This window comes from Accipiter gentilis, chromosome 10, assembly GCF_929443795.1.
Source record: "Accipiter gentilis chromosome 10, bAccGen1.1, whole genome shotgun sequence".
Taxonomy (NCBI): domain Eukaryota; kingdom Metazoa; phylum Chordata; class Aves; order Accipitriformes; family Accipitridae; genus Astur; species Astur gentilis.
This window is the reverse complement of record NC_064889.1, coordinates 25,580,839-25,605,221: the sequence shown is the minus strand read 5'-3', so window position 1 is coordinate 25,605,221 and position 24,383 is coordinate 25,580,839. Positions and strand designations below refer to the sequence as shown.

The window sequence follows — 24,383 nt, the reverse complement described above, 5'->3', positions numbered from 1 at the left end:
ATCTAACTATACTAGTTACCTCTTGCATAACTACGGTGTCCACAGGCAATTCAGCTAGTGCTGCTACCTCCCGAGCCAGTGAGAACATTCCTTTCTCTTGTAGCTGCTCCAGAATTGATCTGCACTCACTCTGAAATGTCTCCGTATTGTGACTGGTTAGGATGGAGCGATTAATTGATATGAAGGAATCTTTCAGGGTCTCACTGAGCGCACAGAGTTTCTTCATGTAAGGACCTGTTTTAAAAGAGTATAAACAACTAAAGGCAGCTGGTTTTTAAATCTGAAGAAATTCTGCTACTTATTTCAGCATGCAACCCAGCCAGAGGAAGGCAGATTTTACACTTTAAAGCTTTCATGGGACTGAAAATAAGGTCTAAATCCATAACTAAAATACTTCTGCAGATAATCTGTGCACTCCTTATTAACACTTGCACATAATCATTCTCCCAAACAGAGCTACACACGGTTACATTTTCACCAACTGCAATTCACCATAAGGACCAAGTCTGGCTATATAAATTCTTATACAAAAATAAAACAGTATGAATACATTTAAAAGTAAACATTTTCAGTCACTCCAAAAACATTGCATGTGGTATTTAGATTAAAGCAGTAATATCATCTAACAGAGGAAGCTGTATTTACCATTGAGTAGATTATCTGCTGCAGCAAACAGTTGTAAAAGCTTTCCTAATTCATATTCCGTTCTACATTGCTGCATCATCAATTCAAGAAGAAACAATGCTTGTGATTCCAACCATTGCACAGGTAATTCTGAAGCTGCTGCTTCATCTTCAGTTTTAAGCTGTGTAGATAAAGATTTTTAAATGTTGGGCGTTCTTTTGCAAATATATTCTGCATTTTGGTGGGAATCGCACTGGAAATGGAAGGTGTACCATAACTGCCTCCTTCTTTAAGAAACAATGAACTGTCATTTGCAAGGGGGCACTGATCCATTACTGATGTATGTTTGACTTTGATCTGGAAGTAGTAAATTTTACGGCAGGGTGACCACCAATTACTCCCGATAATCATGGAAGAGGTAAAAGATGCAAGAAGGATCAGAAATGGATAGATAAAATAAATTGCTAGATTAATGGCTCTTGTCATACTGCTGTATACTTTAGAAGCATATCCACTGAGTGGCGCACAGGGAAAGGAAACTTATCTAGTTATTCCATGACATGGAACGTTAATTCCCAAGATATTCAGGGAACTAGAAAATTGTGATGGAAATGAAAGAACTGAAATAATTTGTGAAAACGTCTGTACGTGACAAACAAGGAATGCTGTATGAAAGCACTTTGGCCCTCTTAAAACCAACTGCTAAATCAGTGTTTTAATCAAACTGTAATTCAGTTGACTAAGTCATTGTCAAAGAAAAGCCTACGCAACTACCAAAACTAAAGCAATATGACAAACTTTCTCAGAAACTCTGAAACATATTCAAAAAATTTGTCTTTCTTAAATAGATATTCCCTGTAAGTCACTAGTTTATCAGCTCACTATTGACTTGCCCTGGTCAATATAGAATAGAGAATACCCCACACTTACTCACCACAAATAATTCAGTTTACCAACAGTGGTCCTACCCGAGTCAATGCCAACCTTCAAACTGTAAACTGCTCACACGAGGAGGATGACATTGTATTTCAATCTGCCCATATCAACTTAAAACAAAATGATTTAGAAAAATGCACTGAGGGTTTTGAATTGTCAAAAATATTTTTCCATCAAGTGCCAGCAATAATCTGCTGAAACCTACTGCTTCATAAATCAGCTCCTAGATCATTCTAAGCATACCCTTTTTCATTATTTTCATATATGACATGAGATGCCTATCACATTCTAATAAGGGAAGACCTAGGCAATGACATTTAGAGAAAATGAATTTGCTTACTTTTGTGAGACTTTCCTGAAACTTGTCCAGTTTTGTTTTAGCTTCATTGTATTTTTTACAGTTCATACATAGTTCATACATGTCCAGTATATACAGTAAAGGGGAATCCTTTAAGACACAAAAATAGGTTATAATTCTTTCCTAAAAGTACCTCAATAAATGTAGAATTTTCCTTCCTCAGTACCAGAACAATAAAGTTCTACTTTATTAAAAATGCATGCAAGGTTGATATATAATCTGCAAATTTGTAATAATTGGAAGAATTTCCATTAAAAAATTCTCTTACTTGACTGGGATTTTCCGTGGATTACACCCAGGTTATCTAGGCCACAAAGAGCAAGACAGAGGGGGAACCTATAGGACATCTCCTCTCCAAGATGACTTGAGATACACTCAAGTATACCACTAAAAAGACCTTTAAATCTATTACCTTACCTTTAAAAAGAGCTGGAAGCCATTCAGAAGTGTTTTACTTTTTTGCTTTCTTAAAAATACTTTCCAAATAACTGATAGGTCATGAAGATCCCATTCATGACTTTCTGCTGAGCTTTGAATATGGCTTGTTGCTTCAGCTCTGGTAGTATCATCCACAGTAGTAATTATCCAAACACAGAGACAACGAATAATGTTCGCATCCTGTAAAATGACAAAAATGATTGTTTTATAACCACCAGAGACAAACATCACCTTATTATACATCACTTGGGGAAACGTGTCATACTATTCCCAATTACTACAAAAACTGAGGAAAAAGCTCTGTGAATGCAACCTACATATCTACCATTAACACAATTATACACAACCATCACTTTTTTATTATTTATTCCTCAAAAAGATAAATAACTTCATCAATACTCACTTGGAAACATGCTGCTAAAACACTCAGAATGGGAGCATGCTCTCTCAATCCTTCGGTCAAAAGGTAACACGAAGGGTTCGAGTTCCCCTGACATTGAAAAAGGATTTGAAAGAGACTATCTGCATGTTTGCTCTTGAACACACTGGCAGCACTCTTTTCAGGACTCTCTGCATCAGGACACAAAAATGGTAACTTCTCCAATGCCAGCATCAAGTGATCTTGTAAAATGGGAGTGAAATCTTGAAGGATAGAAATGACCTAGGAAAAGAGAACCCAAAGCATCTATACAGAGTGAGATCCAAACAGAACAAGGGGGAAGAAGGACTGAACCATTAAATACACAGAAAAGACAAATAAAAAAATCTTTAAATTTTATTTTTTAGAACATTTTTTGGCAACCTAGAGAGGAAAAAGTGTTCTGTAGGTGTGAATTATTCTAATAAAATATTGAAGCTCATCCTTTTACATGAAGCTGAAATGCCTCTTGGAGACACTCATTTTTAAAAGGCACATCTCTCATATTACTAACAGCGTATCATGAAAAGTATCTAGTTAGTTGCTGTTGTGTAATTACAGATTTTTCTTTTCAAGACAGCAACGAAGAAATCCAAGCTAAAATCCTAGGCTTTCTAAGTATCATCCTACCTGGAATTCTCCATTTAGCTTCCTTACATTACTTTTCCCAAACTGCATTTAATTTTTCCATATTGATAATATTTTCCTAATTTTTAAATTACATTGAAAACAAAAACTGGAAGATTTAGATTCTCAAAAGCATAAGTAACTTTACACAAAAATCAATGTAAGTTTTGAAAGGAAAGATGAGTGACTTTATTAAACTTACATTGAACATATGGCAACTCTCCAATAAAAAAACCAGTAACTAAATGATTTTAAAAACCAAATTAAACTTACAAACAGTATGAGTATGTCATAATTTTAACTAAATTTAAAATTAAAATTAAGACTCTTCTTAGCAATTACTTTTGTATCCAGTTCAGTTCAAAGAGACACTCAAATCACTCCTCTCTGAAAATTGTTTTCTCCACTACTGATTAATAACATCACATAAGATTTTTCAAACATGGAATTTTTTTCCTAACCTTCTCCTTTAATATTTAGCTTTAGTGCTTTTAGAGGCACAATATATCTGCTGAACAGTCAACTCCCTCTGGAGTCAATTTCCTTTGTCATGTGTTAGCTTTTCACATGCCAAGAGGCAGAGAAAAGTAGAAAAGTTGGGAAATCTGGCTGTAAGAGCAGGTCTATCATAACCAGAGGATATTGAACATCCTGAGACTTCTAACTCCCTGGAAAGCGATGAGGCTTCAATTTTATGTTGTCTCCACAATGTGACAGTCTCTTGTTAAAAGAATCTATTTTTTCCTTCCTTTTTTTTTTTTTTTTTGAACATCACAGACAAAGAACATTTGTGATAAACTCTATCTTCTTTAAAATCATACAGAGATAGCTTACCTCATCTGGCTGGTAGCTATACAGCTGGGTTTGGATGATGAACTGCAGCCAGTCATTGGATTTGGCACATTCCTTTAGGTAGGATGTACTCGGTCTGATATTATGGAGTTTACAGAACTGCATTACCAAAGACCACTGCCTTCTCGAGTCACTAGATGTCCTGCATGGAATTTAAAGAGCTTCAGCTGTAATAAACTGGTATTTATGCCAGATGTTAACAATGTGTAAACTCATTATGTGGCCTTTGATCCATTGCCTGCAAATGGCAACACCAGCACTTCCACTGACTTCACTACAGGTAAGGTCACATTCCACTGGTAAAGCTTCCATACTACACCCTGTGGATGTTCCCACCCACCAAGGCAGGTACATTGTCCTATCTTGACAATGTAGGCTTTGAAAAGAAGTCAACAACCTTCACTTCTAAGTGTGCTGCAAGAACTCTGTGCAACAGCGAGTCTCACGTGCTGACTGCATTTCCTTATTCTTGGCAATATACATCTATTACCTCTATTATTTGAAATACCAAGACTATATTCTAAATTCAATTATATTCAGTTTACTGCAATAAAACACACATGGATCTCTTTAATATTATCTGAATACACAAACTGTAAAATTCAGTGCTCAATCTCAATTTGCCAGCATAATCTTTTAAATCATGTTTTACTCACTTCTTTATTCCTTGATGCTCAACTGCATCCCAAAAGGCTTCTTCTAAGGAGATAAGAACTTCTTCTACTGCTGCTTTTTCACCATCAGCCAATTTTGTTAACTTTTCAACTGTTTAAAAGAACGTATTACTATTTCCAAGATGGTATTTGGGATTAGAGTAAGGGTAATATTTTCAGAAGTACCAGAATCAACAAGCAGAACAAATCATATTAATGTAAATGTTTCAATAACTATGCCAAGTCTGGCAAAAATTAGTAAGAAGCAGGAATAAAAGAAGAGCAAATTCTTAGCTCTTCAAAGGACAGGGTGCTTTTACTGCATTTCTGAGAAGTTAGGCACCATCTTTCAATCCATCCCTGCTTCCCTTCCAAATAAATACATAGTACTCTATTTTAAAACAAGCAAAAGACACCCTTACCCAAAGATTCTCTTATTTGATTGTGCTGAGAATCTTCATTTCTAGTTCTGTAACTGAAAATTATGTTTGCAACTTTAATATCGACCCTGAGTTTGAGGCTGTTGAGACCGAGTAATTCTAGAAAACACACACAGGCTGCTCCTACTGAAGGTACACTGAAGAAAGAAAGAGCTAAAATATAGGCTTCATTTCCTGCTTGCTGAATCCTGAAACAAAAAGAACACCAGTTAACACATATGATTTTTAACCAATTTTCAAACATGAATATTTCCCATGTTTACAAGTACCTACAAGGTTTACTAAACTCACAGACTTTATTAGCATCAAAGATACGTAGAACCGAAAAGTTTCCTATTTATAAAAAAGTGTAGGTACGAGAATAAAGCCTCACACATGATAAGCACAGAGTTTACAATTTAATAAACTTTAACAAAAAATGAAGCCAATGCATTTGATATTATAATTAATAAAAAACACCTGTCAGCAGTTTTAGTGCAAAAAGTCCCATTGCAGAAATTACAATCCAAGCACTGCAGCATCAAGAACCTGAAACTGATTTGCAGATTGTGTTAAGGGAAAACGTACCCTAAAGGGTTCTACAGTGGCTGGTTCATTGGCTATCTGAAATTTTTCCACAGTAGTTAACTGAAAAAACGACGCATGCTTGACCACCTTTTAAACTATTAAGTGTTTCAGTTTACGTTAACATATGTTTCCTTTTTGCCCAAATCTTAGCTGCTTACACAAGAGAAACTGTTTTGTATAGAAATAATGAGAAGAAACAAATAGTGACTAATACACAAACAAGACATTCTAGAAAAAGTGATTTATTCTGATGTAACTCCTACTAATTTTGAGTATACTTAGTAGTAAATTTACTATATTCAAGCAAGACGTGTAATTTGACTGTATTCTTTTGAACACATGATTTTGAAGCTTCAGCCAGAAAATCTAATTCCTTCAATTTCCAGTATATTATTTGTCTTATTAATTTAACTAAAGTGTCATCCTTAGGAAATGTCAAAGAAAAGGGGCATCTTTTTTCTGCACAGTGATCTAGAGGCTCAGGTCCCTAGAAGAAAAGCCTACCCACATTTGATATGACTGGAACATTTTTCATTCCTTGCTTTCATTGTGCAGATTTTATTTAGGTAATTCAAAATAAAGCTCACCTTCTTTTAGGTGATGTTTGATTTCTATCCTACTTGATGCTAGACTGAATAGACCCCTAGGACACCTAGTATTTCAAGTGATGCAATAGACACCACTTGTTGGCTGTTGGGGAGGTTTAATGTTACTCCATGTACTAGATTATAACTTCAAAAGAACTATCCGACTGTCATTTTTGAGACTTACAACTGTTTGGGGGATTTGCTCTTTACTAACTGCTGGATCAAAAATGTACCAAAAGCAAATGATGGACGTCCATGGTGCAAATAGTACAAAAAATCCAGTCGTTCCATTATAGCATACTTGTTCACCAGTTCAGGGGATGAAAAATGAGGAAAGTCGCTTGATGCATCTAGAAAGAATATCATCATTATGAGCTGATGAACAGTTGAATTAAACACAGAAATGGCTTTCAGCTACAAAACATGAGATGACAATCAAATACCTCTCCTCTTGTTCTAATTCAAATCTCAGCATGCCCAAACCCCACTGAAATTTCAATTCTCATTGTAAAATCAGAACTCTAGATCACTTCTTAGGCCCTCAACTTGCTTTTAACAGAAAATACTGCTTTTCTATCTCATAATACATTTAGGAAAAAATCTGCCTGTGAAAAGCTTAATGGAAAAAGGCAACCTATCTAGGATTTAATTTCAAAACAAAATTTTACTAAATTACACTATTTTTTTGGTAAAAGAAATAGCCTTTTGAATAAGTTTATCTGCCAAATCATTCCACTGGTAGGTATTTTATCCTAGGTGCTCAGGCTAGAAAACCATATAAAACTTGAAAAGAAACATACCTGATACAGCAAGAGTATTTGTTGACTGCCAGCCAAATAATTTAGTAGGATCAAAGGGCACTAATGACTGAAAGATTAGAAACAAAATATATTGAGACAGCTTAAGATTTTCACATCAGAACAGACTATAGAACATTTTAGGGAGCTATAGTAGCAGACAATCAGGAATGGCCTGTGCTGCTTTCAAGCAGTGATGTATCTTGTGCAGTTCTCTCTCAAAAGTACATATTTTTTCTACTCTGTAGGATCAGAACACAAACAGGTGCAAGGAAAGGCTTAGACTTTGGTCTAAGGAAATAGGGAAAGAACATGCTTTAAGTATTTTGCTAAACTGAGATCTTAGCAAAGTTAATACTTTCCTAATAATAAATAATTTGTAGCATTTCTTCCATCTTTCAGTTTATCTCATACCACAGATCTGAAGTAAAAGGTATTTGCCCAGAAATATGTCATGACATTCCATGAGACACTATTGTTTAATTCTAAATTTCAATTTCCCTTAGACAATTAAAAACATTTGAATTTTTGTAATACTAAACAACCTGCCCACTGAACACTACAAGAATATCACTTCTCTGACATTCCAGGACTGCTGAAGTTAAACACTGCAGATGTCTTTACATGTCTGGGGAAGCAGGGCGAAGCCAGACTCGCAGTATTTAGATACCATTTTAAAAAACTGTTCATAATGAAGCTATAAACTTTAGCTCCAAATTAGGGATTCCAAGGAAACAACATATGGTCCCCACCCTCCAGGCTTTAGCTGAAAACAAGCTTCTCAGTTTACTTTTGTTCTGCCAAAAAGCACTACTGAGAAGCATTCTGTGTACCTGAACAAGATGGTAGAGAGAGATGTCAGGTGGCAAAATTCCATAAGAAGTACATGGGGGAAAGAGAGCAGCTTTGAGTTTGGGGTAAGGGGTCAATGCCATTTTTAAGAGCTGTGGATCAACTTTCTTTAGAGGTTTTTCCATATCTTCATTCTCAAGAACCTACATTGCAAGGAAGCAAAATTATTTCATTAGGAAGAAGAAACTGCATTAAGACACTAATAAAACAATCTTTGAATGCACCAAACAAACTACCCTCGTGGGAATCTGACATACGGTGACAACACCAAAAGTATAATTTTTTCCTGTAAAATCCTTTTAAGTTATATTAGACATATCTTCAACTGCACCTGATGTTTTAGTTTACTGTGCTATTTATCAAAAAAGCTATCAGTACTAATAAATTCTGTTCCAACATGTGGTTCACCAAGCATTTTTCTTCTCAAAGTATAATTGTTTATAATGTGCTTTTTGATCTCTATAGCACAATACGACTGATTAACACAATGTAACCCATAAGCTGAAGGCTTTGACATGTGTCCAGATTTTCAGCCTTTAAAAATAAAAATATGGAAGCTGAATAACACCTCTACAGATCCAAGCAGAAGAGCAGTCCACTCACCCATTGCTTCATTTACTTAAAAACTACAAATGACTACAAAAGGGGATGACTGTCTAACAAATACAGCCACACCATTTAAAAAGTTTATTGAAAATATTTTTCCAAACTAAAACTATTTCAGGAACACAAGTGCCTATAAACACTCTCAGTTGTCACTGTTATGAAGGAGTTAAATACTCCAACTCACAGCCACTGTGCCTTGCTATTTCTAAATAATGTAACCTCAAACTGCTCTACTCGCTTCATTTGGTCAAGTAACACTGAAACATGGAACACTGAAAACAGATTTTCACATGAGAAGAAATTATATGATGGCATTAGCATATTTATTTTTATTAGCGTATTCCTTTGAGTTTTCAACACCATGTGAGAACTTCTCAAAAAGCCTATCAATAATTTGTTGCACACAGTACCTGATCAATACCTCCAGGTGCATACATTGTAGTAGCAAGCGCTAAGAGTGTACGTCCTTCCAGTAGCATGCTACTCACGCTAGCTTGATTACTAGGAATCAAGATCTGAGCATTTGCTAGACTAGCTTGAAAAATCATCTTTGGATCTTAAAAGAAAAAAAAGTAAGATTTAATTTCAAGCAAAAGCAATATTAAATCACTAAATCATGCACTAAAATTGTTCTATGACTACGAAAAATGCTGAATTTTCTATTTTTTGTTGTTAATAATGATTTTTCTAAATGTACTTATAAATACAGATAACCTGTTTTAAGTTTTACTAAGTTTTCCCTGATTTCAAACCAGTTTTACCTACACAGATTGATTTGGATTGAGTCCCACAGTTCAGCATTGTATTGGTTCAATTCTTTATCCTATACTGATCACACTTTCTGAAAAAGCTTCACTTGGGCTTATTTTTATCATTTGTTAACATGTGACTCTACAAAAGATGAAATCTTTTTTAAAGAAGTGAAATGAATTAAGGGCACAAATTCTACTGATTTTCAATGATAATAACAAAAAAAAAAAGCAAACACATAATCCAAGGGGCAGAGAAGTCAAAATGCACCACAAGAACTAGAGGAAGCTTTAATTTTAATAGTATATGCATTTTCTTATGAATTCTCGTTCTGTTCAACCTGTTGGGAATATAACAAAATTGGAGGTAATGATGATCATACACAAAAACATTCTCACATATGTACAGCCTCCAAATCTTTATGTACAGTTTAAGTAGGAATTATAATGCACATTTTAGAGATGAGGAACTGATACACATGTAAATGATCTGCCATGGTGAAAAAAAGTTTGCAGCAGAGCAGAGAATTAAACCCAGCTGTGCCAAATACTCGCCTAGCAGCATAAATATCGGACTACCTTTTGAGCAAGGTCAGACTCCTACCTCGTGGATTACTGGCAACCCCTCGACACTGCACAAGGAATTCAAACCAGGGATGTGCTTCATGCAATTCCTTGTTATCCAAAATAGAGCAATTTGAAGGAGTTAAACTGGAAATAAGATGAGTAGCAGCACCGTGAAAATACAGTATTTATAACCATCCTCTGTCCCAATATAACACTGCATTAAAAATTAAGAGCATCCGACTTGGTGTTACAGTGACTTATTTCATCCATTCTTATGAACGAGTCAAACCACATCAGCCTTCTCCACAAGATGTACAGGTTTAGCTGATATGGCATCTCTGACAGTTCCCTCCTTTAAGCACAGCTTGCTTGCTTCCATAAATCAAATAGTTTCCAGACCTGACAACCACAAACACTTTCCAAAGAAGGGACATGACTCACAGATACCACTCTGCATAGTCTACATATTTTATGCAAACTAAAATTGATTATACAAAAAAAAAAAAAAAAAAAAGTTGGCTTTTTTCTGCTCCACTTTTACCTTCTTAATAATTACACTGTTAGATTGGAATTACAGCTAAGAAATTTTAATTGCAAAGTATTCATTAAGTGGGAGGTATTCATGCAGTTCCAATACCTAATATTGCTTTATCCTTCAAACCCCAACTAATCCTAATTTAGATGGAAATCAGCAATTTCCTTATTTGTGAACGTATTGAGAATGAACTCATACCTGTGCTCAAGTGAGAGCGTTTCTGAAGAACAAGTTGTCTTGGCTCATTTAAGATTGTATTTCTTATAACATTATACTAATTACAACTATAATTGTTTCCTTTGATCACTGACACACAAATTAATATTGACAAGACAACCTGAATAAAGCTTCAAAATATAGCATGAAACCTAAAACACTGGCCCACAGTTTTTCATTGTATGACACTGTTGTGACCCAAGTAGTCTTTCTCACCAAACAGGAAGGGTCGAGGAAAATTGTTACTGCCAACTATTAAAATTGTATTTCATTATTTAAATCTGCATGACATTTGAGGGACGAAAAACATTCATACCTGTAATAGTCTAAGTAAGTGTATAACAGATACTGCAAATTATGTTCTAAACAGTGAAGGACAAAACGAGCATGGAAGTCCAAACCACTTGCAGCATTGTATTTTGGAACAGGGTGAGGATTTTGCAGTACTCCCCCAAGGTAAGACAGTCTCTGGAGCAGAAGTTCAAAATCTTCCAACTCAGAACAGACAAAAATTCCATTTCTATCAGAAAAGAGAAAAAGCATACAGGTGGATTAGACAGTTATCTCTTTAACAAGTTCTGAAGGGTGTTTTCAGTTCACAATTGTAAAGCAGACCTTTCCTTCTAGGGGATGACTTCACTACTGAGGCAAACATGCCAAAATAAGTTCGATAGTGTTCAGACAATATTGTAGTTACTACAGTTCACTGCAGAGAACGAGGCATGAGGAGTGAAATGTTATGTGTTTAGAATTTTCTTCCTTGCATTAAAATGGGCATCAGGAATATAATCCCTACGAGAGATCAAAGGGCTGATAAGAGGATTTCTATTGCTCTCATGTTTCTTACTGTTTTCAGATAATGGAAAGTGCAAGTACAAGACTAAAATTAAATTTATTAATGGATTTGTGCTGTTTCAAATAAGGGCACCAAATACAATATAAAAATTAATACATATCAAAGATTTTATTAACATGTACTTCTATAACTATCTGATTTTGGCTTCACATAAGATAGAAAGTTAGTATAATGCATTAAGGGCACATACCTAGCCAGCTTGTTTAATATATCATTTCTCATATAGCTACTACATAACATGTTCCGGTCAATAATGTCTGGAGTAAGAGAGGGCCAGTTAGCTTGTCCACACAAAGTCTGGTTGGGCCCAGATTCTTCAATCCATGAACAAATATTAAGCCAATCATGCTGGGCTGTCAAGTGCATCCAAAGAACCTCAGGATTACATGTCTTGAGTTCTGTGTTTCAAAAAGGCAAACTGATGAAACCAGCACAAACAAATACTACTTAGGAAAATACTAACATTTCTTTACACATGTACATATTCTTAATGAACAGTTGCAAATATGATGCTGAGATTTAAGTATACTGTCACAGCTTGTTAGAGCTTTATGTTGAAAAAGCTAAATGTAATACTACAGTATCATAAGCTTTACAGAATGTAGCAGTGTGACATTTACAACAAGTAGCCATGCATTAGACAAGTCACTTTCAGCTAGTTCCAAATTTCTCTCTACAGGAAAAACACAGATCCCTGCCAGAACGGAACAGGATGAAATGACATTGTTTACCCATTTTCACTGAAAAAAATGAGTGACCTACTGGGGTACCACAACTTCAGTTACATCAGTGCCACTCCTACACAACTGCAATATACTACGTCAAAGACAGACTTTTAATTCACAATTTCTTTTAAGTCCTTAGTACCAGAATACTTGCCTTGGCGTGGTTTTCTGGGGAGAATAATCATTTCTTGAGTAAGCTCATCCCACCACTGAGCCCAGTTAAACATCACTCTGACTCTCCTATTGTGAGCCTGATGTCTATCACAATTCAATAATGAGTCTAGAACAGCTGTGTGTCTGGAAAAGTCTTGTTCCTTTCTCCAGTTTTTGAAACTGCAATGAAGTATTGCATTAGGACGTTTTCTAGTACTCTCTTAAAAAACAATCTGACAAATAGAAGATGATGAAAGGGTCAACACATTTTGCTAGTCCATTTTGAAGACAGTTCTGGAAGTGGTAGAGGGACTTACTTCAGCTAAAAGTTTGAGAATGCATATGAGAGCAATGGGCAAAGAATTACCTCATTTTTCCCAAACTGACATAGCAAATGATATGTACTGTAACATTTTTACAATTATTTAACTGTAAAATTATTTTTCTAGGTTACTTTAATTTGCTATATTATGGATATCATATATCAAAAATAGAGTAAACATTGCATCTGAACATGTTTCATTGGATTAGTAATTCTAATAATATAATTTGTTATTAAAAATACTTCATTTATGGTGATGATGACACGAACAGAAGACCTCTGTTATACTGACAATAGTATGTCATGACTTAGTCTGGAAGGAACATGACAGCAATTGTTACATTAATGAAAAAAGTAATCAGTTCCCACACTGACCTTTATTTTTGCAAATGAAGACCAGTGTGAAATTAATGAAATTACAGAAGGCTGTATTTGTTAGTGCAGTAAATAATACAGAACGTAGAAGCCAGCATATTTTAAATCCTATTAACATTATTAATTAATAATTAAAACAGATAACCCACATTACCTGGAAAGAGATTGAATCTCTTTATTTTCTTGGAAGGATTCCGAGTAAAAGCTTTCAACCTGTTGCACAAAGTCTATCATTTTCTTCTCTTTTTCAGAAAAATAATTTTCTTCTTGTAAAACTTTCACCTTTAATTCAAATTAGAGTATTACCTCCAATTACAATTGTTATCTACTTTTAATATATTGAAGTTGTAAATGATCCTGCAAGTGTAAAGAGTTAACCAACTGTAGGAAAAAATGCTGGAAGCATTTAGGTCAATACACTTCAATTACAAGAGGTCCAGGACTTCATACTATGTGAAAGCAGATGAGAACTAAATCAGAGCCAGAACAAAGAAATTACTTTTTAACCAATTTTTACTTTAACTGCAAATACAAAAGAACATAGGCATGTCAATGACTTGTCTCAGCAACTACATTGCAAGGATGCAGGGACAAAACCTGTTTGTTCCCACTCTGAAAGCGTGTCCAATACAATGCTTTCTCTCAGCATAAATACACATCAGACTTCAGACCTGAGAATATCAACTAGACAAAAAAAGCCTTTTCTACACTTACCAACAGATCTCGTACATGTTTATCAACTGTGTAGAAACATATCTTATGCAATTCCTCCTTCACATCAAAGCCCTAACAAAAAAGAAGATACTCATTGTATGCAAACTGTACAAATGCAAGCAGTACATTGACAGAATAAATGCACCTGCTTTCTTTCCAAAGGACACAGCCTTTTACAAACATGCTTGTGATATTCACTTCAACAGTTACTAAAGATATTATAATAACCCAGTGATCTGTGTGATACCTCCAGCACGTCTGGATATAAAATGTGTACCCTTTAATACCTGACTTACCAGAATCACCTTTACACTTTGCTGATCATGACGTCAGTCAATACACATTTATAAACAGATTCTCTCAGCATTCTGAAGGCACTAGTGATCACAGCAGGTTTTTAAAACAAGTTAATTTTCACTGTAATACATGTATGTGGCAGAATCAATACATCCATAAGACACCTAAATGCTCCCCATACTCTTAGCATTCATTTATTTTGTTAGTCATAAAGAAGTGTTAAGAACATGCTTACTGAACACCTCTCACCATATTTCTTAAAAGTTCTGAGGCCTCGCTGGCATTGTCCTTCAGAAGACGGTCATAGACCAGATTCAAACCCGTCTGAATAAATTCTTGAAGACTTTGAGCAGGATGCTGATGCATTCGGAAGAAGGTCTGGGCTTCTGGCATTTTGTTGCTTAAGATGGCTTCAGCAATGACTTCCTAGAAGGGGGAAAAAAAAAAGGAACAAACTTATTAATCTTCAGTGTTACTATATTTATAATCCCTATACTGATTTTTTTCCCCCAATAGTTTAAAGACATTTCCATGTTAATAATTTCCTTAAATTTATCTAGTAAGAATAGTAAAAAATGGATTACTCATTTTTACCTCTGGTGTCAGTTTTTCCCACATGTGGCTTTCTTCTAATGCAGGTAGGTCTTCATCAAGATCACTTCCTGTGTGTACCATATTTATTTGTGGTCGAGGATATTTTCTCAGAAATTTTCTAAGTTTAATAATGTAATCGGTTAAAATATCCGCACCCTTCTGCAGGTATTCATCAGGTTCTGTAAAGAGCATCCAAGATATCAGTTAAACAGAAATGAACAATACAGCATTTTTAATGCTTATCAATGTTGAATGCATTCTCCTGACTAATAAACAGAACACACCTCAGAGGAAAGAGCACATCAGCTCTGTATTGCAATTTGACCTGTACAGGTACTGATACTGTCCACCACCATCAGCGTACTGTCAGGATACAGCCACAATCCTACCAGTGCTCCAGAGAGGTCCCCCTGTCCTCATTGATGTGTTTTCTCTTTCAGGGACAAGTAAATGAGAACTGAGATTTTTTATTAATCCAACCAATTATTAGTCAGATAAGTCCCACTTAAAATGGAGGGACTTTTAAACATAACGTTCATGTAGTAAGAAACAAAAACTACTAAAAATAATGTAGAAAAAAAATACTAAGAATAACAGTTAATGGTTTGCACCTTTTACTATCAAAGGAAATCAGTTCTGCTTTAACACGTATAGCCTGTTGGTCCACAGACTAAAAAGCATCACTGAGGCAGCAATTCAGACCCAAGCAGCAGGACAGCACACTGTACATTGGGATATGTCACACCACTCTCCATAGTTTTCTCTAGCAAAGCAAAATTGTCCTCTGGAATTCTGTCATTTTAATACTTCACTAGTATACCAGCTGTTACTCTATTGTCGTACCTTTGGGGCTGTAGTTCAAAGAGCAACATTTCAGCAACTGTGCCAGTGTAAGGAGACATGCACTCCCACATCCAGTCTACAAGCCCATCAGACACTGCTTCTTGCTTCTGTGCCACCCCTTGGGTTATAATGGAATGTGTGACTGTGTTGCCACACAGTAAATCAGACTGGGAAGTGCTCCAGATAAAAAATAACCTGGTAGGTTATTTTTTCAGCTGTATCAGTTTCTTAAACTAGTCTATTCCATTCCGCAGCCACATAAATATTTGTGCTAGAATATTTCAAGTGGTAGCATTGAGAAAAGAACAAGCAGCTGAGGGCTAAACTCAAGCCATTTAACTGCACTACCATCAAGTATCCAGCAATAGCCTGAAAGTCCCATTCTGCCATTCTTATGCATCCCAAAATGAACCTGTTGACAGGATCCTGTCTGATCATATAGTTGTTTCGGCTAACACAGATATTGTATTCAGATTAATTTCTCGTTTCCCCTTAAATAAAATCTTTCATTCACTTAACTAGCACTTTTTTTGTTGTTAATTCTAGGCGAATTTAGGCTTTTAATTAAAGAAATTAGGTTTTCTTCCTTACCTAAGCAACGACACATTACATTACTAAATATGATTCAAAATGAGTAATCTTACCCTCTGTGTGCACAAAAATTTCTTCAAGTTGCTTGCTAAGGAAAGTTAACGTAAGGTTTAGCAGCTGCTCAGAAAAGTGTTTACTGTGAGGCTCCATATCGTTTTCTTTGATAGCTGAGCAAAGCAAGTTTAAAGCTGGCCTCAGCTCTTCCAAATCTGCAATATTTACATGAAAAGTTAAAACATCTGCATTCTACCATATGACTGATCACATAAATTTAAAAATCTAAGTTAAAGGTCAGAGGCACGCTACAAAAATCTTCTAAAATGTGTCAAACAATATATGGAACATGCTTTGCCTTCACATCAAAGTGCTTATAATACGTATGCCAGTATCAGTACACAACAAAAAACCCAATGCATTATGCACCATTTCTCTATTTTCCAGAAGCAGAGGAGTTGCAATACAGCATCATCCAAACATACATGAGCACAGGCAATTCAATCTGTTTTTACAAACACACAGCCATAAATAGAAAGGCAATTAAATTTAAGCCTCCACATAGCTGAAAGTATTTTACTTACTTTTCAGGTAAGATTGGGATGCACTATCAGTAGACTGTTCAGGTCCAGAGCAGGATGCAGACAGATTGAAAAGACTTTCTTTGCTTTTTAAAAATAAGTCTACCGTGTCTAGTTGACGATTTTCCAAACCTGCCTAGACAAACATACAGCAGAACAAATATGCATGTATTCTAAAAATATATATTGTATACTTAATGCTAGTATTTTTACTCCATACTCAGTGACAAAGTATACATGCAGAAAAAAAAAAAAGACATTTAAACTATGCATGCAACACCTGTAGCCTGAATTAACAAGGTGACCTGTTCAGTACCTGCCATGCTCCTTTAATAGGCTTTGCAGAAACCTTGCCCTGTATCTTCAGAGGCAAAATTTTAATGCAGCGATTTATTATAGAGTTTGATTTGGGATATAAAATAAGTACTGTGAGAATCAGGACTTGGAATAAGCTTACAGCAACTGAAAATTGCTGGGACCCTCCCCCCCATCAATTCACTTTCCATCACACCCTCCAAATAAAACCAAAAGAACCCTACCAAATGTCTTCATCTAAGCTCCCTCCCTCCAAACACAACTGAAAACATAGACTGACAATATACTGAATGATGGTGTGGACAGACTGTTACAGAATCTCAGACTTATGGAACAATACATTTTTTAAACAACGATCTCTATGTCATCTAAAAGTAGAACTAGATCACTGGAAAACTACAGACATACAAGGAGATTTGTTCTGTGGTCTGGTACATTAAAAACATTTTATCAGCTACTGTTAAGGGATACCAAGCAACATTTGGTAGCTTTAAGTTCTCCTCTTGGCTTCACAAGAGTGGTATGATAAAAACAAAAATCTAGTTCCAAGGATTTATTTTAATATTTGACATTTTGCAAGAGGACAAAATCTGCTGCTGAAATTGGCAAAAATGCTTTGGGTCCAATTAGGAGGGATTTTTGAGCACTGCTTAGTTTAATTTATTTTTTTAAAAAATAAATTGTGCGTTAACTTTGTTGCTGTGTTTCTTCTTTTGGGTTACTCACCTGGGTTGCTTGGCGTTTTTATTTAGTAAATAAACCACTACTTTTATTTATTAACTAAACCAATACTGAGGCATACTTTGCGTCTAAAATCACCATTAACATTGTTAAACTGCAATCATTACTTTAAATAAGTGTTTTTGTTATCTGTAAGACATGAAACAGATTTCTTTACCTCTAGCGCATGTATCGGAATTGAACATCGTTCCCATCCATTGAGATGACAAACAGAATCTACGACTCCAGCACTGCCATAAATCATCAATCTATTCAAAAACTCTTCTTGAGTTAAACCAAACAGAACTAAGGAGAGACCACGCTCTAAATAAAAGAATCAAACCATAATTAGAAATATATAAGCAAGTTGTGACACAGCAACATTTTTATGTACTGCCTCTCTTCTAAAATAATGACACAAAGCTGCAGTGGCTCCATTTGGATTTCATCTCAGCAAGAATGCATTAGAAATTAGCCAACAGCAGCCAGGCAGACAAGGAAGAACACTACCAAATAAATAAATGAATAAAGCTTTTATCAGAAGCCTACATCCGAACAATTATACAAAAAAAACCCCTCACCTGTCAGAAGTAGACATAATGGCATGTCTTCACTGCAATCCACATAAACACTATTTTTGTCAAAGTGGTAATACGTCACATCTTGCGACTCAAAATCCCAGAGAGCAAGAGTCAAACCTTTGTGATTTGTTAATACTACAAACAGGGCTTTAACTCCAGTTACCAATTTACACTCCAGTTTCACCACTTCTTGTGGTGCTTCTATGGGAATTTGTTTCCATTGCTGTCCTGCATCGCTGAGGTTTGTACCACCGCTTTGTAATGGTTTGGAAGGGGCCCACGTAACAGCCCGTGGAATAAAAGCCACCATCTTCTCAGAATTTTCATAGATTTCAGGATCATGATTTTCAAGATGGGTAAAAAACTGATACCAAGGTAAATTCAAGTCATTCACCAAATCTGGAGAACCTGGTCTTCTCCTTACTCTGTCACATAGGGAGGATAAGTGTGCCTTCCAGGACCTGGGGGAAGAAAGAAGTTACCTATAATACCAGGTATTACTCCAAGAACAATGCAGACAAATAAACTTCCAAAGTTTCCTCAGTTAAATAATATGCATTTTAAGCTTATAGATTCCATCCAGCATATTGTGTTTTAATCTGAACAGGTCCCGTTTATTTCTATTTAAATACTGTTTGCAGCCAATTTGAATGATCACAGCTGCATTAGCTGACAACACCCACGAAGCTGAGCATTTAATTCCAGAACTGAGTATTTATTATTTACACCAAGTTATAATCAACATTTTTATCAGTATTAATACTGCTAATACTAATTGTCACAACATGGTTAAAATGTTTTACATGAACACAAAATATATTGAAGTCCACATGCACTCATCTGCACTAAACACACAACAAATTGTAAAGTACTTGGAATACAAAAATCTCTCAATACTGCTTCAAGCTAAAGGTAACACCCTAAACAGTAATTACTATTCAGAAGCTGTTCAATGACATACGTAAAGTTGTCTCAGACCATTTCCTAACATTGTCCTAACATTCAAAACATTTAAAACAAAATGAGCTGATTTTACTTGCCGCAACTACAATTAAAAAAAATGCATCAGTTTATTTAATCAATGATCTAAAGGAGGTAGAACCCAGCCTGTTTTAGAAAGTATTTTCATTATGTACCTGTCTGTGCGGAAAGGCAATGACAAAAGCTCCATGTTGTAGTCAGAACTAGCAAGGTCATCCTCATCAAGTCCTTCAGGAGGCTTCACTGGAAGATTTTCAGCATCTCTCTTACAGAGCAAATGCCCCGGGAACTGTCTGTAAAGAAATAAATACTAAATTTCACCTCCTTCAGATGATGTAAGAAATTTTTTTTCCTTCATGTTTAACTCCTCCAGGAGCTATCAGCAAAGCAGTCTTCTCTCAGATTAACAGCATTCACAAAAACGTATCCAGGTAAGCCATCAAAACATGATGCTATTTCCTCTGAGGTAGACAACACCTCTAAATTACAACTTAGTCCTAATTTATCAAGCAAAATCAGTAAAACTGTATCAGAATAGTTTAACAATCCCATACCCTACAGTATTTCTAAAATGTGCTACCAACCACCACTGGCACTAATTGACAGCATGTATCCTAATCTTCCTAGAAAAAATACAAACTCCAGTACAAAGTTTTTCTATTTCTTAAAGTGACAAAGCATAAACTGGAGCAAATAATATGGGCAATCTTTAAAGATATATGAAACTTCCACCCTACCACCGAGCCAGAACTCAAAACAAAAAGCTGACAGCATCTAGGACCAAGATGAGACACTTTTTAAAGTTAGTTGTACTCAAACCTTTCATTTAGGAATTCTGCTGCAAACGTACCTGAAGTACATGTTTAGATCCACTGAGACGGCATAGTTGGAAGAACTGATGATCACAGCAACACTGAGATCATATGACACTTTCACCGCAGTGAGTGGACTCCTGTCCTTATCCTGCACGTCTCCCTGGCAGAGTGCTATGTTGATGTTTGCTAGTTTTGCACCATCAAAAGAGTCAAATATGTCTTTAAACAGCATCAAAGAAAACACCAGGCCTCAGATTGTCCAACAAACAAAAAATTACATAGAAGGGGAATTTCTCTTAACTTTGTGGTCCAAGCCAATCTCTGCACAAAAACATTTAGAACTGTTTGTTTTACAAGAGCATTCTAAGCTCAGCTAGGATCAGAAGTGAATTGTGCTAGATGCTGTACAAATACGCAACTTGTGCCATCTCAAAAGAGTTAACTTACACTTAGAAGTGAACTGAGACAAATATATATTGGCAGTTATATAATTAGGAGAAAAATTAACATTACTTTATTGCACTTTTTTACATATGTGTCAGAAAAAATTGACAAAGAATAGGTTAAAGTTGAGCACCTTGTGGAACAGTCTGACAGGTTTGAGCTCCTGTTCTTTAGAATACAAAATACAGCTATCTGGTTTCCAAGCTGTGATTCCCCACATATCTGTAGATAATTTCTAAAGGATCTAATTAAGAAACGAAAGGCTAGAGACAGTAGACTTAAGCCTGTTATACACAGATCCCTATATCAAAAACACTGAAAGCCATTATTCTAGTGTGAAACAGATTTCCAGTGGCATGCTGAGAAACTACATTTGATACATGACTATGGCATTTTCTACTACATTAACTAGCACTTTGCTACACAACCCCTTTATTGAAAGCATCTTCAAAACAGACATGAATTTCTTCCAAGAAATTTCTGCTTAACCCTGACAGAAAAGAAAAATGACTTTGTTCTTCCAGATCGTTTACACTGAGAACTAGTCTCTACTGCAAAGGATACAAATCCGGCCAGAACTATCTAACAGAAACAAGATCCCCCTGCAGAAGTGTGTATCTGTTATTCTTTCCAAAACTTGCGGAGGCAAATCAAGGGTAAAGCAGTCACATGTCTCCATGGGTGAGTCTTTTCCAGGAAAGGTAAGATGCACAACAATAAAATTATTGAGCAGAAGTATGCATTTGTTGTTTTCAAAAGACAGTATCCTCAAAGATAAAACTGCAGACAGACCTGTAAATTTAAAGATATTTTAGGATTATAAAAATCTGGTACTTTTGATTTGTGAAGATATCTCAAGAAAATTACAGCTCAAATTCATTGCCTCTGCTGCCATCTTAACAAAAGTTGGGATTGGGGGGGTGGGGGCTTGTTTTGTTTTAAATCTCACTTTCTATGTCAGAAGCACTATTTTTAGAACAGTTTCCTAAAACAGTGCAGGCTTTTAAAGTGGCAGATAGTACAAAAATCACAAAAAATCATTACAAAAATAATATTTCGGTCAGCACTGAAAATAAACACTACAAACTTTGGAAATAAAAATACTTTAGCAAGGGAGACTGTTTAAGAACATGTAAAACATCAAAGCTCTAGGTCCCGCAAAGACTGTGCATTCTAACTGTACGCTACGTTTGCTAAGCATAGAACATGAGGTTTAAGGCATAACTAGTCCTTGCAGAATTAGTAAGGAGCCCCATCTGTTTTCTTCCCAACAGTTCCAATATTAAAGGGAAAATTTGAGATAGCAGGGTTGTATTGAGTATGTTTTATTGAAGTTTATTTTTAACTTTGTATCACCCAAATACCTTACCCTACAACACTTCAATTCCCTCTATCAATGTAATCTCTGAATACAGGAATGTCTCTATTATTTTTTAAGTTCATTAATACTGCTACTGATCACTTTAAATCAGTGTGAAAGGATTTGACACTTCCCTAGTGTTCAGCTCTACTGCCTCAATTTGTTTCACCAGCTGAACCAGAATTAGACCTATAATAACTTCAAATAAGGAATACACACTGAAATTTACTCACTGATGTTTTTAACTTCAAGGAGCTTTTTAAGTGTATCTTCCTTAAAACTGTGCAGGGAAATCGGGTTGTATTTTCCATCTTCTGTAGTGAATTCATAAACAAACAGTTCATGACTTTTACTAAGAGCCAGTATTTTTGTCTTGCCTGCTTGCAGATCATCATCTTCTGTATTCTCCCACATGAAGCTGAAGATACAACATTCATTATGTTTACTGACCTTATTCTCTTTCCACATTTCATATGCTGAACAGCTCTGGAAGCAGTATAACTTTAACCTCTGGCAATAAAGATTCTGTCGCCGCCCCGTCTCTCCCCAATAGAAGAACATATTTCATCCCTAGCAGAGACTGCAACACAAGACAGTGCTTGAGGAATCCCTGCTTCTCTTCCTCTCAATACAGGGATTTTCTATCCTTGTGTGTTTCTTTCCTTTAGTCATCCATGACATATGCCACGAGTGATGCTCTGCTTCAGGACTTCTAGGAGGAGTAACACCAGCACTGCCAGCTAGGGAGAAGCAGAGCATATTGCCCATTTCCATACATTTTGCCTCCCCATTGTTCGGGCTGAGAAACTCTTCAGGTGTCTGTCTCCACACCTGCTCTCCTATGGAGAGGAGAGCCAGCAGAGACAAAACAACTAGGAGGCCACTTAGGATGATGCAGAGTGAAACACGAGACCAAAGCACCATAACGATGTTGGTATTGCTTGACACTGCGGATGTTTAGAATTGCAATGTGGCTGTGGTTTTGACTCAGCTTTAAAAGCTACTACAGCAGATTAAAAACATCTTGTGATCGCTGAATGTCATGCACAAGAGCTTGCCTCTGACCAGCAGACGAGAAGTCAAGCGGTCAGGGCACTATGAAATTTTAAGCCAGCAGCCCGACAAAAACAGATTAATTTTCTTCCTTTTTTTGATCTACTGTAATGAATACATCCACAACTAAGCAAATAAGCAGGTATAAACCAACGTCCCCTCCAGCAATGGTATTTTAAGTGGAGAGCATCCCACTTCAAGGCAAGGTTTGAAAGTCCCCCTCAGTCTCCTGCAGCTTTCAGGGCCTGCCCTTGCCTGGGCAGGACTGCTCCCTTTCGGGGAGCACCCTCAGCCCCTGGGGTCCACCCGGCGCCTCTCCCCAAAGCAGAGCGACGCCAGGGGACCCCTCCCGGCCTCCCCTTCCCCTGCTCGGCCCCTACCACTTACTCAGCCCAGGCTCCCGGGAGGACGCTGCCCCGGGCCCGGCCGCCTCCGCTTGGCACCAGAGACTCCAGATAGATCCCACCAGGGACCAGGAGGCTGCCCAGAGCATCCTGGCCCCTGCTCAGCCGGACCCAGGCTGCGTCCCGCAGGGGGCCCTGCACCTCCCCCGAGAGGGACGCCAGCAGTACACGCAGGTCCCGCTTCGCCCCCTCCATCCTCCTCAGGGAGGGCCGCCACGCCCGGCCTAACGACCAACCCCAACCCGACCTGCCGCCATCTTGGACGGGGCAGTCTCTCCTTCCGGTCAGCTGACAGGGCCGACTAGTGCCGTGGTGTAACTACAACTCCCATGAGGCATCGCGGCCCAGGGCAATGCACGCTGGGAGCTGTAGTCTCCGTGAGAGGCCGCGGGCGGGGACCGGGCTGCCTCCACCTTCGCTGCCTGCGGGCGGTGAGACCAAGGTAGGCAACGGCCTCCGGGGGCCTTTATGTTCATCACGGCACCCGGGGACGCGGTTCTGCGCCCAGCTGTGCCGTCTGAAGAAGCTCGAGACCTGCAGCAAACCTACCCCTAATTACCATCATCCAACCCGCGCCTCATCCTGTTAAATCTTGCCGTTCTAGCTTGGAAAGTAAATCATGACGGCTGCCTCCCCCGTGCTCCTTTAGAAGCTCTGTTGCTAACCGTTATTTGGAAAGTGTGGGGAGCTTTGGGGGGGGAGGGGCAAAGCCCGGCAGACGGGGTGGTGTTTGTGCGTGTATGGAGGGGCTGGCAGCGCCATGGCGGCTCCGCAGAGCCCAGCTACAGCCGACAGCGCTGCTCGGGGCCGCTGAGCCCCCTCCGGCTGCCTCCTCAGCGACCC

At 37.2% G+C, this 24,383-nt stretch overlaps 1 protein-coding gene across 2 annotated transcripts in view; it reads right to left on the bottom strand.

Moving 5' to 3' along the window:
* The window catches only part of SPG11 (SPG11 vesicle trafficking associated, spatacsin), a 40,062-nt gene extending 16,259 nt beyond the window's left edge, over positions 1-23,803 (bottom strand). For both annotated transcript variants that reach the window (XR_007507393.1, XM_049811532.1), the window contains exons 1-29: positions 23,524-23,803; positions 22,317-22,501; positions 21,288-21,515; positions 20,315-20,498; positions 19,620-19,757; positions 18,484-18,944; positions 18,081-18,226; positions 16,871-17,003; positions 16,346-16,501; positions 14,859-15,037; positions 14,514-14,690; positions 13,968-14,039; positions 13,408-13,535; positions 12,558-12,736; positions 11,869-12,076; positions 11,139-11,342; positions 10,109-10,215; positions 9,166-9,311; positions 8,131-8,292; positions 7,301-7,367; positions 6,685-6,850; positions 5,329-5,534; positions 4,910-5,018; positions 4,236-4,395; positions 2,760-3,017; positions 2,336-2,536; positions 1,901-2,008; positions 646-805; positions 20-234 (exon numbers count right to left, since the gene is read on the bottom strand). Coding sequence is in view for 1 of the 2 variants with exons in the window: in XM_049811532.1 (XP_049667489.1) it covers positions 20-234; positions 646-805; positions 1,901-2,008; positions 2,336-2,536; positions 2,760-3,017; positions 4,236-4,395; positions 4,910-5,018; positions 5,329-5,534; positions 6,685-6,850; positions 7,301-7,367; positions 8,131-8,292; positions 9,166-9,311; positions 10,109-10,215; positions 11,139-11,342; positions 11,869-12,076; positions 12,558-12,736; positions 13,408-13,535; positions 13,968-14,039; positions 14,514-14,690; positions 14,859-15,037; positions 16,346-16,501; positions 16,871-17,003; positions 18,081-18,226; positions 18,484-18,944; positions 19,620-19,757; positions 20,315-20,498; positions 21,288-21,515; positions 22,317-22,501; positions 23,524-23,735 (5,055 nt within the window). In the remaining variant the exon portion in view is untranslated. The remainder of the gene's footprint in view (positions 1-19; positions 235-645; positions 806-1,900; positions 2,009-2,335; positions 2,537-2,759; positions 3,018-4,235; positions 4,396-4,909; positions 5,019-5,328; positions 5,535-6,684; positions 6,851-7,300; positions 7,368-8,130; positions 8,293-9,165; positions 9,312-10,108; positions 10,216-11,138; positions 11,343-11,868; positions 12,077-12,557; positions 12,737-13,407; positions 13,536-13,967; positions 14,040-14,513; positions 14,691-14,858; positions 15,038-16,345; positions 16,502-16,870; positions 17,004-18,080; positions 18,227-18,483; positions 18,945-19,619; positions 19,758-20,314; positions 20,499-21,287; positions 21,516-22,316; positions 22,502-23,523) is intronic.
* Between the last annotated feature and the right edge of the window lie 580 nt (positions 23,804-24,383).